Genomic DNA, 14,310 nt, shown 5'->3' with positions numbered 1-14,310 from the left:
CTGGTTCTTAGACTAGTTCTTTATCTAAATGGACATAAGAAATTCCACAAAGCCAGAGATCTTATCAGTATCCTCAACCGTGCCTGGCACATAGCAGATACCAGTACATGTTGGTTCAGCACAAGTTGGGGATATTATGAAAGGGATGATACACACCAGGCAAGAATGGAATGCTGTGAATGAAGCATAACCATACCACAAAATGACTAGCTTTCCTCTTTTGAGATTACCAAGGAAGATAAATGTTTTCTGTCGATCTGTACAGAAGGCTTGGTGTGAGAAGACACTGCCTTAAGTCATGGCGTAACCACTCACAGCTTAGTACTGTCAAACAAGAGGTTTAACTTTATGACTTTCATTTCTTTCATCAGAATATTTCAGTTATCACTCGTGGTTTAGAGTATTTTGGAGATAGCATGAGAAAGTCCTGGGGTTCCAGTCTCAGCACTTCAGAAAAAAATCCAACAACTGAAAACAGCAGTCTTTTTGAGAAAACCAGAGATTGATGCAATCCTGGCATGTGGAAACTGAAATACAGAAAAGAACAAACAAATGCACTAATTTCATGTTTGGCATTGGAGGATTCTTAATCAGAAAGGGCCAAACCTTTCCTGTTGCTTTAATATAAAGCAGCAAGGCTAAAGTTTTACTGTGTTCCAAACTAGGAGACCTTTAAAAATGTAAGAAAAGCCTATCTCTCATGCACAGTCTTTCAAGGACAGCTGTGTGAGGGAACTTTAGATTCTCACCAGCTCCTTTTGTTGTACCAAATTTCTTCTGAGCCAGCTCCCCAAATGTTTTCACCCTGAAGGAAGGAAGAAATGTATTGGCTAGAATCATATCGAGGAATTGGCCAGGGTCCCATCCAAGGTCAAAGGGAAGCAGAAAAATAAACCCTGTTCTCTACCCACTCCTGTTGTTGATGCTACATGGAATACTTGACTAGAGACTAGTTCCTGTTGCATTTTTTATTTGTGTACATTCAAAATTAAAATTTATACTTCATATCTGTTTCTTCATGATAGGCATCTGTAGAAAAGTCTTTCTCCAGATCTTTGCTGTTTATGTTCAGAGCAAATCCTCAACCCTTATAAATATTCCTCTTCTTTTGGTAGTTTTCTTTCACATATGTAATTTAGTTGCAGGATTAAAGGTAAATGTAAATCTACATACTCCGGAGCACACTGTTACAGTGTACTTTCCATAATATACTAAGCCACTTAGAATATGGGAACTGGATTTGCTCTTGGAAATGGCCTTAGTTAACCTACAGTGCTCAGAGGTAATGCCCAAGGTGAAGACAATGAAGCATGGGGTAGGCGCTCCCATTACTCTGCAGACTTGCTCCTTTTTCCTGTCTATAGTTTTTGTTGTTGCTGCTGCTACTGTGCCTCTTTACACTTAAAAATAAGGTATAGCTGTACTAGGCAATGTTTCACATGCTGTTCAATTTATTCATTTATAAGTGCTCAATTTGTCAGGTGTGGTAGCACACCCCTATCCCAACATGTTGGAGGCAGTGACAGGCAGATCATTGTGATGTCAATGCCAGCACGGTTGGACATAGTGAATTCCAGGGTTTGTAAATAATGTTTCTGTAAACATTGCCAGAATTTCAAGCTGCTTTTCAATAATATACCGAGGCATTGTATTGCTGGTTATATAACACTAACCTGGTGTGGAACTAATAAGTTTGTCATAACCACTGCACCATATTTGATCCATTTGCCTGACAACTTTAAACCTTTAGAACATGGTTGTACGTGTAATACAATGTGAAGGGAACCCCAGAGCAGTGAGAGTAGTCCTGGAGCTTCTGTTGAAAGCCCACACTATGCCCTCAGGCCCATTATTGAGTAATTAACTATAATTCCACATTCCCAGTTAGCTATTAAGTTTTCCAGAAGGGGACTAGAAAATTCACTGTGACAGTAGTAGAATTAAGAATAGTTTGTTCCTGAACGAGAAATGTAATACTTCCTAAGACATCAGTAATCCCAAGTCTTTAGCCAAATGCCAACCTCGTTCAGTAAGCGATAAGAAAACGAAGTCACCTACGACACTTTTAGAAAACTTTCTCTGAAGGAAGTCAGAGGGAAAAAAGCACATGGTTTGTCATTGACTAGATAAGCTTGATTGCATTTGGTAGGCGTTTAATTCCTCAATGGTAACTGAAAAGTCCAGTGATGTTGACTCTCCTCTGGCTATTGAAAAGACAAACAAAAAGGGTTTGATTATGCTCAAAAAATAAGTGGAAGATTTTCAAGAGTTTGAAATGCACTTTGGATGACGTTAACAAGATAGGTGCTTTATTGGTTACTTGGGGCTGACTTTTGTTTTGCTGTTACTTCCGATTTCGCGCATGGCATATCATTGGCAAATTAACTTTGCATGTGTCTTCTCAACTGAATTGCTTGCCACTGTTGCTGGTTGACACTGGGCTAACTGCAAATCTTCAAGCTGCATAATCCCTAACGTATTGCTTCAATGGCGCTTTCTATCTCGCCTACCTATGTGTGTTGAAATCTTCCTTTCATAAAAACTAATAAATAACCAGAGAAATACATCCAGGAACAACAGTCCTAACTGCTCAAGGAATTTTCTCAAATTGAAAGCACATTTTATATTTCCATCCCCCATTTCACTTCATAGGAAGTGAGTCTCTGGCTAGTTTTGTCATGAATGTTTCATATGTTTTCCATGCATACATGCATTCCTGTGTTGTGGTTTGAGGACAAATTATAGAGACTGCAATCGGCCATGATACGATTTAAAGACAGATTCCTGGTCCCTCTAAAAACCAGACACACACAAGTAAATTGAACGTGTAAGGGGATGTTATGATATTTTCTGCATAGTGGACACCAACATGCAGGATACCCTGAACGTATCAAAAATCAACGCTCATTTTTAAGAGACTGGGATGTTGCCCAGTTTTGTACTGCGCCAGGAAGCGCCCTTTTATTAATTGTATCTGACCATACTAAGTTGCAGTGTCGGTGTTTAGCTGCTTCCTGTTTTACATAAATCAGTTACTTTTCTTTCAGAATCTAGAGTTTGAAAGGAAGCATTGTAGTGGTTTAGCTAATTTCATTTATTTTTTTCTTGCAGGTTCTGAAAAGTGCCTTTTCTGAAAACTCTGCTGCTTGGATTCTACTCTAGAGCTCTCTTTCCAAGCCCTCTCCCCACATACCCTTCCCACTCCTACCCCTACAAAACCTGCCTTGCTTGTAGTTCACTGTCAGCAACTTGCCCATTTATTTTTTCTTTCATTCTCAGTTTTCTTAGTCATTTGTCCTCCCCCTTGATTTTGCAAAACTAGATTTTTAGGTTTTAACATCCTCCCAACCTTGTTCTTCTGAGCAAAGAGTTGGGGAGATAGACTTTTCTCTCCTTGATCAGAGACCATCCGCAAATTGCCAGCAACATATGCTTTTTGTAGGAATAATTGAAAACATCAACTAGATAGCATAGGATTCTTTTGAACGTCTGCCAATTATTTGAAGCAAATTCAGCAAAGGAACAAAATATAGCATTCAATATCTTAACCTTTCTAGTTGCCTTCTTAGGACTTGGTCTCTAATTTGATTTTCGGTTATTCTGATACAACGTTGACTTACTAAGTGGCTTTTAGTGCTTTGACCAGATCAGACTTGACTTTAGTGAGAACCTAAGTGCTAACAAATACTCCACCAAGGAACCTGCTCTCACTTCACATTTGGTTCTGATTCCCTTAGATCCCTTGAACCATCTGCAGCCATACTGTTCTCTGAAGAGGGTGCACTTGGTTGCCATTTTGCTCTCAGTATGACACCTGTCAATGTAGCACTAATCCGTGATACCAAGTGGCTGACTTTAGAAGTTTGTAGAGAATTTCAGAGAGGAACTTGCTCTCGAGCTGACACAGAGTGCAGGTTTGCCCATCCGCCAAGAGTTTGCCATGTGGAAAATGGCCGAGTGGTGGCCTGTTATGATTCACTAAAGGTGAGTGTTATGTGTGTGCACATAATTGCTTCAATGTGTTGATTTCTAGACATGTGAAAAGAAGATGTGCTAGAAAAGAGTAAAAGTAATAATATTATGAAATTATGTATTATTTGGTTTAAGACAAGGCATACCCTTTTGTGTGCTGAAGTAAGCCAGTTGAAGGGTTATTATACTAAAGTCAACTCATTAAGATAGATATACTTGTAAGATGAAAACTCATGAATTTTTGTAGGACTGGGGTATTATAAACTTGCTGAAGTTTAAGCAGGTTCTCTAGATGTCTCTCTGTCTGGTCTGTAACTTGCTATGTAGACCAGGTTAGCCTTGAATTTGTAGTAACCCTTCTGCCTCTGCCTTCTGAGTACTGGGCTTGCAGGCATTCACCACCATACCTGGCTAATTTACCATCTCATGGGATTTTAATTTGTATATAGAGTTTAGACCTTAAAATGTATCAGAATTACTCATTTTGTTTTCTCTATGAATGTTTTGCCTACTTGTGTTTATGTACAACTTGTGCATGCTTGGGACCCACTGGAGGTCAGAAAAAGGCATCAGATCCCCAACAACTGAAGTTATTGATGGTTATGAATCACCATGTAGGTTCTCGAAATCAAACCTGGATCCTCTACAAGAGCAACAAGTGTTCTTAATCACTGAGCCATCCTTCCAGCACAGAGAATTATGATATCAATAGTGACCAACATTCTCATGCAACAGAGAAACCTTTTGATGAATTATATTATACAGATAAGTATATATAGCTTATTTTGCATATTAGTAAGATATGAATACCATATAAGGTCAGTCACCAGTCAGAGAGAGCATGTAAGTTAAACCTCACTGTTCAGGAAGACTAGATATATTGTTATAAAACTAACTTCACTCATGTCTCTTCTTGAGCACACAACTGAAAACTTCCAATTTGTAAGTATCAAGAAAGTCCTACTGCCACAGTTGTCAGGCTTAAGTGTAGCAAAGTGTGAGGGCAGGTGAAATGCTCTATACAGCAGGACATAAATGACGGTGGACTATGAGAATGTATTCATTTTCATGTTTGATTCATAGTCACCTTAATGTAAGAAAAAGAATATCCAAATTACACCAGAGAAGCAACAAATGTGGATGGATTCTTGGTTTAATTAATAGATTTGCTCTCATGAATTTGAAATGAATAGGTTTAGCAAGAATTTTTTAAAATTTCGTGCTATTATGTGACTGTCATGATGATTAACTTCACCCCACTAACATTTGTATCGCTTGCTGCTGCGCTGGCTCTTAGAGGTGTGTTCTTTTGTGTGCTGCTTTCCTTAGAGGACATTTTCAAATGCTTTGCCATGGGTGACTCTTATGATTGGGACCAGAAATGCTCCAGACTTTAGAGTTCTTCAGATTTGGGGCCATTTTCGTCTTCAGATTTGGGGTTATTTTCATGTACATAATGAGATATCCTCAGGATGGGACCCAATTTCAAATGGGAAATTTACATTTTATGTATAATGTACTTAGGACCCATAGGTAATTTTAATGCAGTGTTTTAGTTCATCTATTGTTTGAATGCAAAATGAGGTTATGTATGGTATTTTCCAATTATGACAATTTGCCATTTTGGTGCTCAGAACACTGGATTTTGGAGCTTTTTAGTTTTTCCAATTGGGGATGTTTAATTTAAACTTCTCTAGTTTTGCTTATTTCTTGGTGCTAGTTTTTCTTGTGGACAATTCTAGTTCAATAATGGAATCTCATTATGGCAAAACAAAGGGTAGAACTAACATTGAAAAACTCCGAACTGCTTTTCTTTGAAGCAGATCTAATAACTCAAAAGGTTATTTTTTGGCTAATCTTGGTGGCACACAACTTTTATCCCGGAACTCAGTGGGCAGAAGCAGATGAATCTATGTTGAGTTCAAAGCCAGCCTACATAGCAAGTTTCAGGCCAGCTAGGGCAGCAGAGTGAGATCCTCTCTCAAAAAAGGCATTTCTTCATTGTTTAATTCATGCTCTATCTACAGGAGCTTTCTGTGTATTAGTTTCAGTTTCTTGGGACAGAACTGGGTTGGGCCTTGAGGCTAAAAGGATCACTGATTCAGTTAAGTCGTGGCATCTTTCACCCAGGGCACATGCAAGTCCAGGCATTGCTCTGGGTCCCTTTTCTTCTTGCTTCAGGAGATCTGGAATATAGTTCCAGTCCCACTAATCTGATCTTTCAGCTCCTTTGTCTCTCAAACCTTGAGTTACTTTGTCTTTAATAAATATATAATACCTTCACTACCTGGCTTTCATAATGTCTGCAGAGATTCCAAAGAGACAACACAAACAAGAAACAAAAATTATAATAAGTAGGAAGTGAGTGAAGTGTAAGTTTGACTTCTTACAGTTAACGGAGTTTGTCTTAGGAGCTATTAAAGGTTCCATTTAGGTAGACTTTGTTACTTCATGCTGCACGCTCCTGTGTCCAATCCATGTGATGAGGGTGATTTTAGTTCTGTAATTTACATACATCAGTGTTCTGTGGTTCGGTCAGAAGAGTCTCTCTTTCTAGACATCATAGAACGAGGGAGATGTGCGATCTCCATAGTCTTTTATAGACTTCAGGTCAGTGTTTCTATTAAAGGCAAAAGAATGCTTACTATAAAGTAAACATTGAGGACAATAATAAGAGAAAATCACTTATATTCTCTTCTGGACTCATTGCTCTTAAATTCAGGCATTGCGTTAATATCTTGATGACCAGTCAGACTAAATAAAGATGATTTACATAATTGCTAAAGTCTTAATTTCTTTTCATGAATATTAAATATTTCAAATATACAAAGCCTTTTATATAATTATTTAATTTGCCATTTAGATAGCACATTCATCAGCGTCCCATGTCTACTTAAAAGCTTTGCATTTCTTTCTTTCGTTTTTTTTGCATAGCTTCTTATCCAGGATATGCATGAAAGCTATACTGAGATCAGGGTAATTGACCTACGCTGATTGTACTCCTATCATAGGCACAACACAGAGAACGTGCCTTAATTACTGCCGACACATTCATTGCTCCTCTTGAATTTGTATAATTGAAGCACCGTTGAATTTCTCTGTGTTTTCTCATCAGTGGTTAAATAAGCAACCATTTGATGATTTGTAGGCTGTAGGTTGTTGGTTTTTTGTTTGAGTCACATATGCATGAATATGTATATCCGCATTGTGTGCTCGTGCATGTGTATCATGTGCATGTATGTGTGTGTGTGTGTATGTGTATGTGTGCGTATTCCATTAGTACTAGCTATTCAAACAGACGAAACAGTTCTTTGCCCACATTATAGGCACAATAGACACTGTCCTGTTCCCCCCTTGTAATGAGGGGAGGTCATGATAATAGGCAGGGTGACTGGAATGGATTGATTGTGCATTGTGTTAAAAGGCTGCGCTGATAACTATATGAATGCTGCACCATTTTCAGGGAGGAATCTAGTATGTCATGCCTGTAAATGAATTCTCAGCTACACAGAAGACTTTCGAGTCTTGTTACTATGTAGCTGTTTTTGACTCGGGTGCAGTGTCTCCTTAGTGCATTTATTTCAAACTTCCCCTTTGGCATTGTTCAACCCATTCTACACCAATTCCTTGGTATTATGGGCTGTCATTGATTTAGATTGGCATTTAAAATGAATTACCTGTAGATTTAACAAAAAATCATATGTTTGTGATTGTTTTCATAGCCACCTGCTTACTCTGCATCAGAAATATCAGGCAGATCTTCAACCTCCTACCCTATCCTTCATCACCTACCTGCTATACTAAAAAGACATAAATGCAGCAGCTAGTGCATTACAGCACATTGACAGCAATCACATCTACCTGTCACAGTCAGGACGTTGGGTGCTTTTGTAACAACTACTTGCTAGTTAAGCCATAAGAGCCGTCATAGTCAGAAGGTAATTATGTTAATCCATATATATTCTTAAGTGACAGAAACTGGGCGAGTACATAAAAGACCTCTAAATAATGTCATCCAACTTTAAGCACAATGATACTGTCTGTGAAAAATAAAGTATGTTATATAAAAATATTCTTGTAGGTAATAATTGGCCATAGCATCCACGGGATTGTTCTATATTTAGAGCTACTAATCACAACAATTTTCAGTAGCTTAAAGCTTAAGTGTTTGGGAACTGAGACTGTAGGACAGTGGTTGTTTGCCAAGCATAGTCAAGGCCCTGAGCCTGCTCTCCAGCACCCCGCCCCCCACCCCCACACACAAAAAGACCTCTTTGACTGTATTTTTGCTCATGCACATTTGCTTAGATACAGCTTGCCAGATGTCAGACTCTTAGCATAACCCCAAGGATTACATGAGATATAGTACCACTTATGAACTCCAGCAGGGAGATTTGCTTGCACTATAAAGCCTGTCTTTCTGAGAGTCATGAAAAAATAATGTTTTACTTAAAAAAATCTTGGATATTACCCTTTAAAAGGAATATGCCTTCATTTATATAGTCTTTTGAGGAATATTTTTTAAAAATCTCATTTGATTGAAAAATGGATTCTTGATTAGCACCCAAACACCCTCAGCTTATTTGAACTTTGAAATAAGTTTAGATTTAGAGAGAAGTTGCAAAAATAATAGAAGCATTCCCTGTATACTCCAGCAGATTTCCTGAAGTGTCAGCAGCTTGCAGCCCACTCGTGATATAACTCCTCCAACCAGAGAATAAGCCCTAAGCCATGCTCCTAAGGAAGGGACTTGACTTAAATTTCCCCAACTGGTTCCCAAAAGGCTCAGCAGTTCAGATATTTAGTTTAAAGAAGTTTTGTGTCCAAAGAATTTAAAATAAAACTAGGAAATGAGGAATTTTGGCTGCTGAAAGACTATTCAGTTGAAAACCTTTACCGTTTATATAGGAGGAAAGTGAAGAATTAGTAAGAGAAAGTTAATTTCCCAAGATCACTACAAAGCTATCGGAAGAGCTTGACAATTTGAGTTTTTATTACAGCTGAGAAGAAAAATGGAGAAAATATCAAAGGGGTCTTTAAATTAAAGTTTATGGTCCATGCTTAGTTCCTTTTCTGGAGTTATTTGTTAAGATGGGATCTTAGAAGCAGCCAAGACTGATCTTTAATTCTCACCAATTCTCCTGACTCAGTCTCCCAAGTCCTGAGATTACTGGAAGGAGCCGTAATGCCTGACTAATACGTAGTTTATTGTTAAACATTCGGACTGTTTGTTCCAAAATGGAGAGCAGACTGGAGATACTGTTGGTTACAATGTTATCTAACATTATGCTGATAGTTTTCTCAATTCCCAAGCATCAGAACACTGAGTTGTCTTTGTCCATTCTTTTCCCCAAATGCTGCATTGTCACATTAGTTAACCAGATTGGTGGCTGATTTTTCATAATACTCTCTGATGTTGTTATGTACTTACCAGGAAAGTGCATTGGCTAGCTAGTGATATCTGTCACCAATCGCCTTGAAGTAGTCTAGTAGCTGTTTAGCCTCAGAATGGATTTAAAAAAAAACCTTGAACTCTAATTGGCTTTATTTAAAATGTTGTTTTATAGGACCATAGCTCAAAGTCATTTCTCTCCCACCTTGCAGCCAAATTGTAATTGAGCACCTGGTGATATATAACTCAGGATAGAGCCAAGAATGCATTTGTTAATTGCTATTTTGATTATACCATTCCCATGTGATAGGAGACACTTGAAAATCTGAAATTAAACTGTGTGTTATATATCAGCTCCTCAGTTATGAAGTAACTTCCATGTTAAGGCAATATAGAAACAATTTTGTTTCTGTTAGCATAGCTATATGAAGTCATTGAAAATACTGTCCTTTTCTAAACCCTATTTGTGTGAACTGTGGGTACCTGGTACTTATGTACTTTTGGAACTTGGAGGTAGATTTTTAGGAACATGGCTTTGTACCCAGAATATCATTTACTGGCTGCTCATTTTCCCCCAAGAGATAAACTTTCTGCCTGTATCCTCCTTAAAGAGAATTTCTTTCTTTAAATCCCATGTCATTTGATCTTCAGCTTACAGACTTAGATGATTCAGAGGAATCATAGATGTCTGATGTCATTATCTTTTCATTTTCCTGTGAGTATTGAACTATATAATCAATGTTTGAGCTTTTAAAATTTGTTTTAGCAATTATTCTTGTATAATCTGGATTTGTAATCCTCTTTGACATTTCACCATTGTTGGGGTTTTCTCTTACTGCTATTAATTTATTTAATTAACTAATTAATTAATTTTAGAGAGGTTCTTTCTATGTATCCCTGGTGTCCTGGAGCTCACAGGCTGTTCTGGAACTCACAGAAATCCAGTGTCTCTGTCTCCTGAGTGCTGGGATGCCTGGCATATTTCAGTGCTTTTATTCCTATACTGACAGTTACTTTATCCAAGGTCAAGTTTACTGCCAGATGTAATTATACATATATTTAAGTTCTGCTTTTTGTTATCTTGATGTTACTCTCTTTAAAAAGTCAGTAGATGATTCCACTTTTGTCAATGTTTTATTTTCTAAGTGATCTCCCCTTTGTGAAATTAACCACATGGTCACTAGAAATAGACTAAATCATCTATATATTTTATGATACATTTGTGTAGTATTATAATCTGCTGTGTAGTAGTATAAGCTGTCGTTTGGTTAAAGAACATATGGATATAGGATACATCATTAGAAATAGTTTTTCAGCTTATGACTTTGCAGAAGCATTTATTAAATGTATATAAGCCTTTAACTGGGTGTTTTCTATCATAAATGAATATTATTCCCCCCTGAAATAGATTTTTTGACACACTAGAACTTGGTATAAAAAATTAACCTCTGTTCCTACCCATATTATTCTATGTAAGCATAGACAGTGAGGGTGGTTTCCAAACTGTGAAATTGTCCGTAAATTTGAAAGTGTAGAGCCCATAGTAATATAGCTGTTAAATACAACAAATTCCCTCAACCAAGACATATCTTTTGTGCCAGGCACAATTTGCTGACAAACTACATAGTAAAAATATTCTAAATTTTCTACTTACAAAAATGTACAGAATGTGTTGTTGCCTTTTTGCAGTTGCTGGGAATGGAACTGAAAGGTTGAGTGCCTGCTAGCTACCAGCTCTTCTACTAGTGAGCTACTTTTGTAGCCCATGTGCTTCTATTGCTTTGGTTTGTGACAGTCTCACTGGGTATCCCTGAGTGGCCTCTAAGTTGGAGCCCTCCTTCCTTAGGCTTTCCAAGTGCTGGGAATTCAGGTGCGCAGCCTTATTTAGGGCTTCAGAGGACTTTTTCTTCTGTGATTTCACACTCTTTACCTAGTTTTGTTTTATACCCTGAAATACATTGTGCATGGACAACATTGTACTATCCCTAACCTTTTATCCAGAGATGAGATTGTTTTCAGACTACATTGTCACATTATCCTCACACCTTTGTCCATGGGTCTATTTATGAACGATAGTAACACTGACCTAACAATTCAAGGATTTCTAACATCTTCAGGAACACTGTGTTCTTGCTTCAAAGATCTCAGAATACCTATCAGCAGAAGTTGTTTTTCTGTTCTGAATGTTTGTGCTCATCACTACGTGAAGTTACATTTTTCTAGCTTCTCAGATAGCATACTTCGTAGTTTTGCAATTTTGTGTTTTCTTCATTTTTAATAGCCAAGAAAGAACCTTATATGGAAATACATTCAAAGGGCTGGGGCTGGGGCTGGGGCTGGGGCTGGGGCTGGGGCCGGGGCTGGGGCTGGGGCTGGGGCTGGGGCTGGGGCTGGGGCTGGGGCTGGGGTTGGGGCTGGGGCTGGGGTTGGGGCTGGGGCTGGGGCTGGGGCTGCAGCTCAGCAGTCAGGCACACGGTTCACACAAGGAAGATCCCAAGTTCTATCCCCAGCACAGAAAAGCAACCAATCAAACAAACAAACAAAACCTTTGGAAATAAATTGAGTTGTAAATGTAACAGAAAAACATGAAAACCATGGTGATTTTCAATTTGCCAGCAGGTAGTTTGGAGGACTATTTGTGGTTTATTACCAGAATTTGTATGAACGTCAAGGGTTATTTAATGCTGAAGGTCCTGTTATATCCATTAGAAGTTCTATATGAATTACAACTCCCAAAGACACGATTTTTTAAACAAACATTTATTGAAACATCTTACTTATTAGACACTGATTGGGCTCAGTACACAAAATTATAGAAGACTTAACTCCTACTTGATCTCCTAGTATAAGACAGCTCTGTCATGTGTCATAAACCATGGATTATCTCACAGCTAAAAGAGTCCACAGGAAGGACAGGACTGGGATTATGTCCAGCTGTTGAGGTTAAAGACACAGACATGGAGGAAGTGGGATGCCGGTGTGTCTCAGAGTTGAGTGTTAAGGACAGGCTGGAGCATAGAGCTTACATTGGAGGGAGTAAAATTCAGTCAGCCAGATGGAGAATGTGACTCTGTGTTCGAGTGTTTAAATAGATGGATGGTTGAGTTGTCAAGGTGCTTACCCTGCAAGCCTGAAGACCCTAGTTGGGATCCCCAGGACCCACATAAAAAGCCACGTGCACATGCTTGTAATCCCAGGACTGGGAAGTGGAGAATGGGTGATCTCTGGGGCTCTCTGCCCAGCTAATCTACCGTAGTTGGTGGATTCCAAATTCAGTGAGGATCCTTTCATTAAAAACAAAACAAAACAAAACAAAACAAAACAAAACAAAACAAAACAAAACAAAAAGACCACGGTACAGGAGGGCAGGAGGACAGCATCAACTTCTGCTCTTTACATACTTCCATACACATGTGCATCCTCCAAACCTGTGCACACATGTTACCACCACCCCCCACACACACACCACATATTTTAGACTGGCTGTAGTGGCACACACCAGCACTGAGAGCTTGAGAAAGAAGGATCATGAGTTTGAGGCCAACCTAAGGTATCTACTGATATCCCATCTCAAAAACAAAGTTTGAGTGAGGTTTTAGTAAGGATCTCCCATTCTCTCTGTTATTTTATTTATTTATTTTTCTGCATTGGGTGCCATCTTACTATTACAACTTTTTATGATTACCATGTAATGGTGCCTTTAAGCTAAAAACACCTGTTCAGTGAAACAAACACCTTACAGATGTAACTTTTATAAAATTATCACCAACTTCTGCACTCGGTGACATTTAGCTTAGATTTGAAGGCTGAGAAACTGCAGATTTGTGCAAATGGAATTCTGTCCCTCAGAATTATAGACCTGTTCTTTATTCAAATGTTGGATATTCTATAAATTTTGCATTTTGTGTACTTTTACCTTATATTGGTACTTTCAGTGTTTTTCTGTCTGACTATCATTGACTATTATTTTTAAATCGTGTGAAGAATCTATTAAAATTTCAATGTAACTTGACATTAAAATGTTTTGAATTTGGTAGCACAAGGTAGCTCACCAATCAAGGTATTATTAGAATCATGATTAATGATAATGAGATCATTGTTATTTCTTGGAGTCTGAACATAAAGGCAAAGATAATTTCTAATACAGAGAATCCATGCAAACAATTTTTAAAAAATCCTCAATAACTATAATTTAGTAGAAAGACTATACTTTGAAAAGAAATAGCAAAATACTAAGAGTGTAGACTGAAAATATAATGTTATGGGGGTATCTGGGCAGGCATATGAGTTATAGCTTTGCATTATTAAGTCAGTACAAGCTCTTGCATTTTCCCCATGTTTATGACCATTCCTAGATAGCAATGTCCGGTATTCAAAAGAGAATATTTGGAGCCCTGTGAAATCCTCAGCAACTCTGGTATGAGCCAGTTTAGGCAGCTGACTCTGTTTTCTTTCAAAAACAGGAAAGATAAGATGAGCATGGTGCCCAGTGTCTATGATCGCTGAGTTTGGTAGTTGGAGACAGAATCATCAAAAGCTCAGGGTCTTTTGTGGCTATATAATCAGTTCCTGTCCAGCCTGGGCTACATGAAACCCTGTCACAAAACATACAAATAACAACAGAAGGACAGACAGACAGACAGCGTCAAGTCCTGTAATATTTTTGAAAATGTTTCAACAAAGAAGAAAAAGGTGAAGTATTTTAAGTATTGAGTAGCGTTCAGCTGAAGTGGGCTTTGACAATGACTTCCGTAGCTGTGATTTGAATGTGCTAATGGACAACTGACCTGTTGAAAGAATCAAGGCTCTTTTCTTCAAAGTTTATGCCTTGTTTTGATGGCACATGACATCTGTTCAGTCTTATGAGTAATACCTCAGGAAAATCCAAGCATCCTCATCAAAGTCACTCTTCCTCCTTCTCAGCTACCCAAAGTCATCCTAGTCAC

General features: G+C 38.2%; 1 protein-coding gene across 20 annotated transcripts in view; it reads left to right on the top strand.

Moving 5' to 3' along the window:
• Mbnl3 (muscleblind-like splicing regulator 3) overlaps positions 1 to 14,310 on the top strand; it is a 95,244-nt gene that overhangs the window by 34,788 nt on the left and 46,146 nt on the right. For 13 of the 20 annotated variants that reach the window (XM_039099616.2, XM_063279907.1, XM_063279906.1 and 10 more), the window contains one exon: positions 3,738 to 3,984. The exons of the other annotated variants lie outside the window; for them this stretch is intronic. In XM_039099616.2, the coding sequence (XP_038955544.1) occupies positions 3,808 to 3,984 (177 nt within the window). In that variant the 5' untranslated portion in view covers positions 3,738 to 3,807. Of the gene's footprint in view, positions 1 to 3,737; positions 3,985 to 14,310 lie in introns of those variants that run through there. 20 annotated transcript variants of the gene reach the window in all.

This window comes from Rattus norvegicus, chromosome X (genome assembly GCF_036323735.1).
Source record: "Rattus norvegicus strain BN/NHsdMcwi chromosome X, GRCr8, whole genome shotgun sequence".
In the NCBI taxonomy this organism is placed as follows: domain Eukaryota; kingdom Metazoa; phylum Chordata; class Mammalia; order Rodentia; family Muridae; genus Rattus; species Rattus norvegicus.
This window is presented reverse-complemented; position numbering and strand designations above follow the sequence as displayed.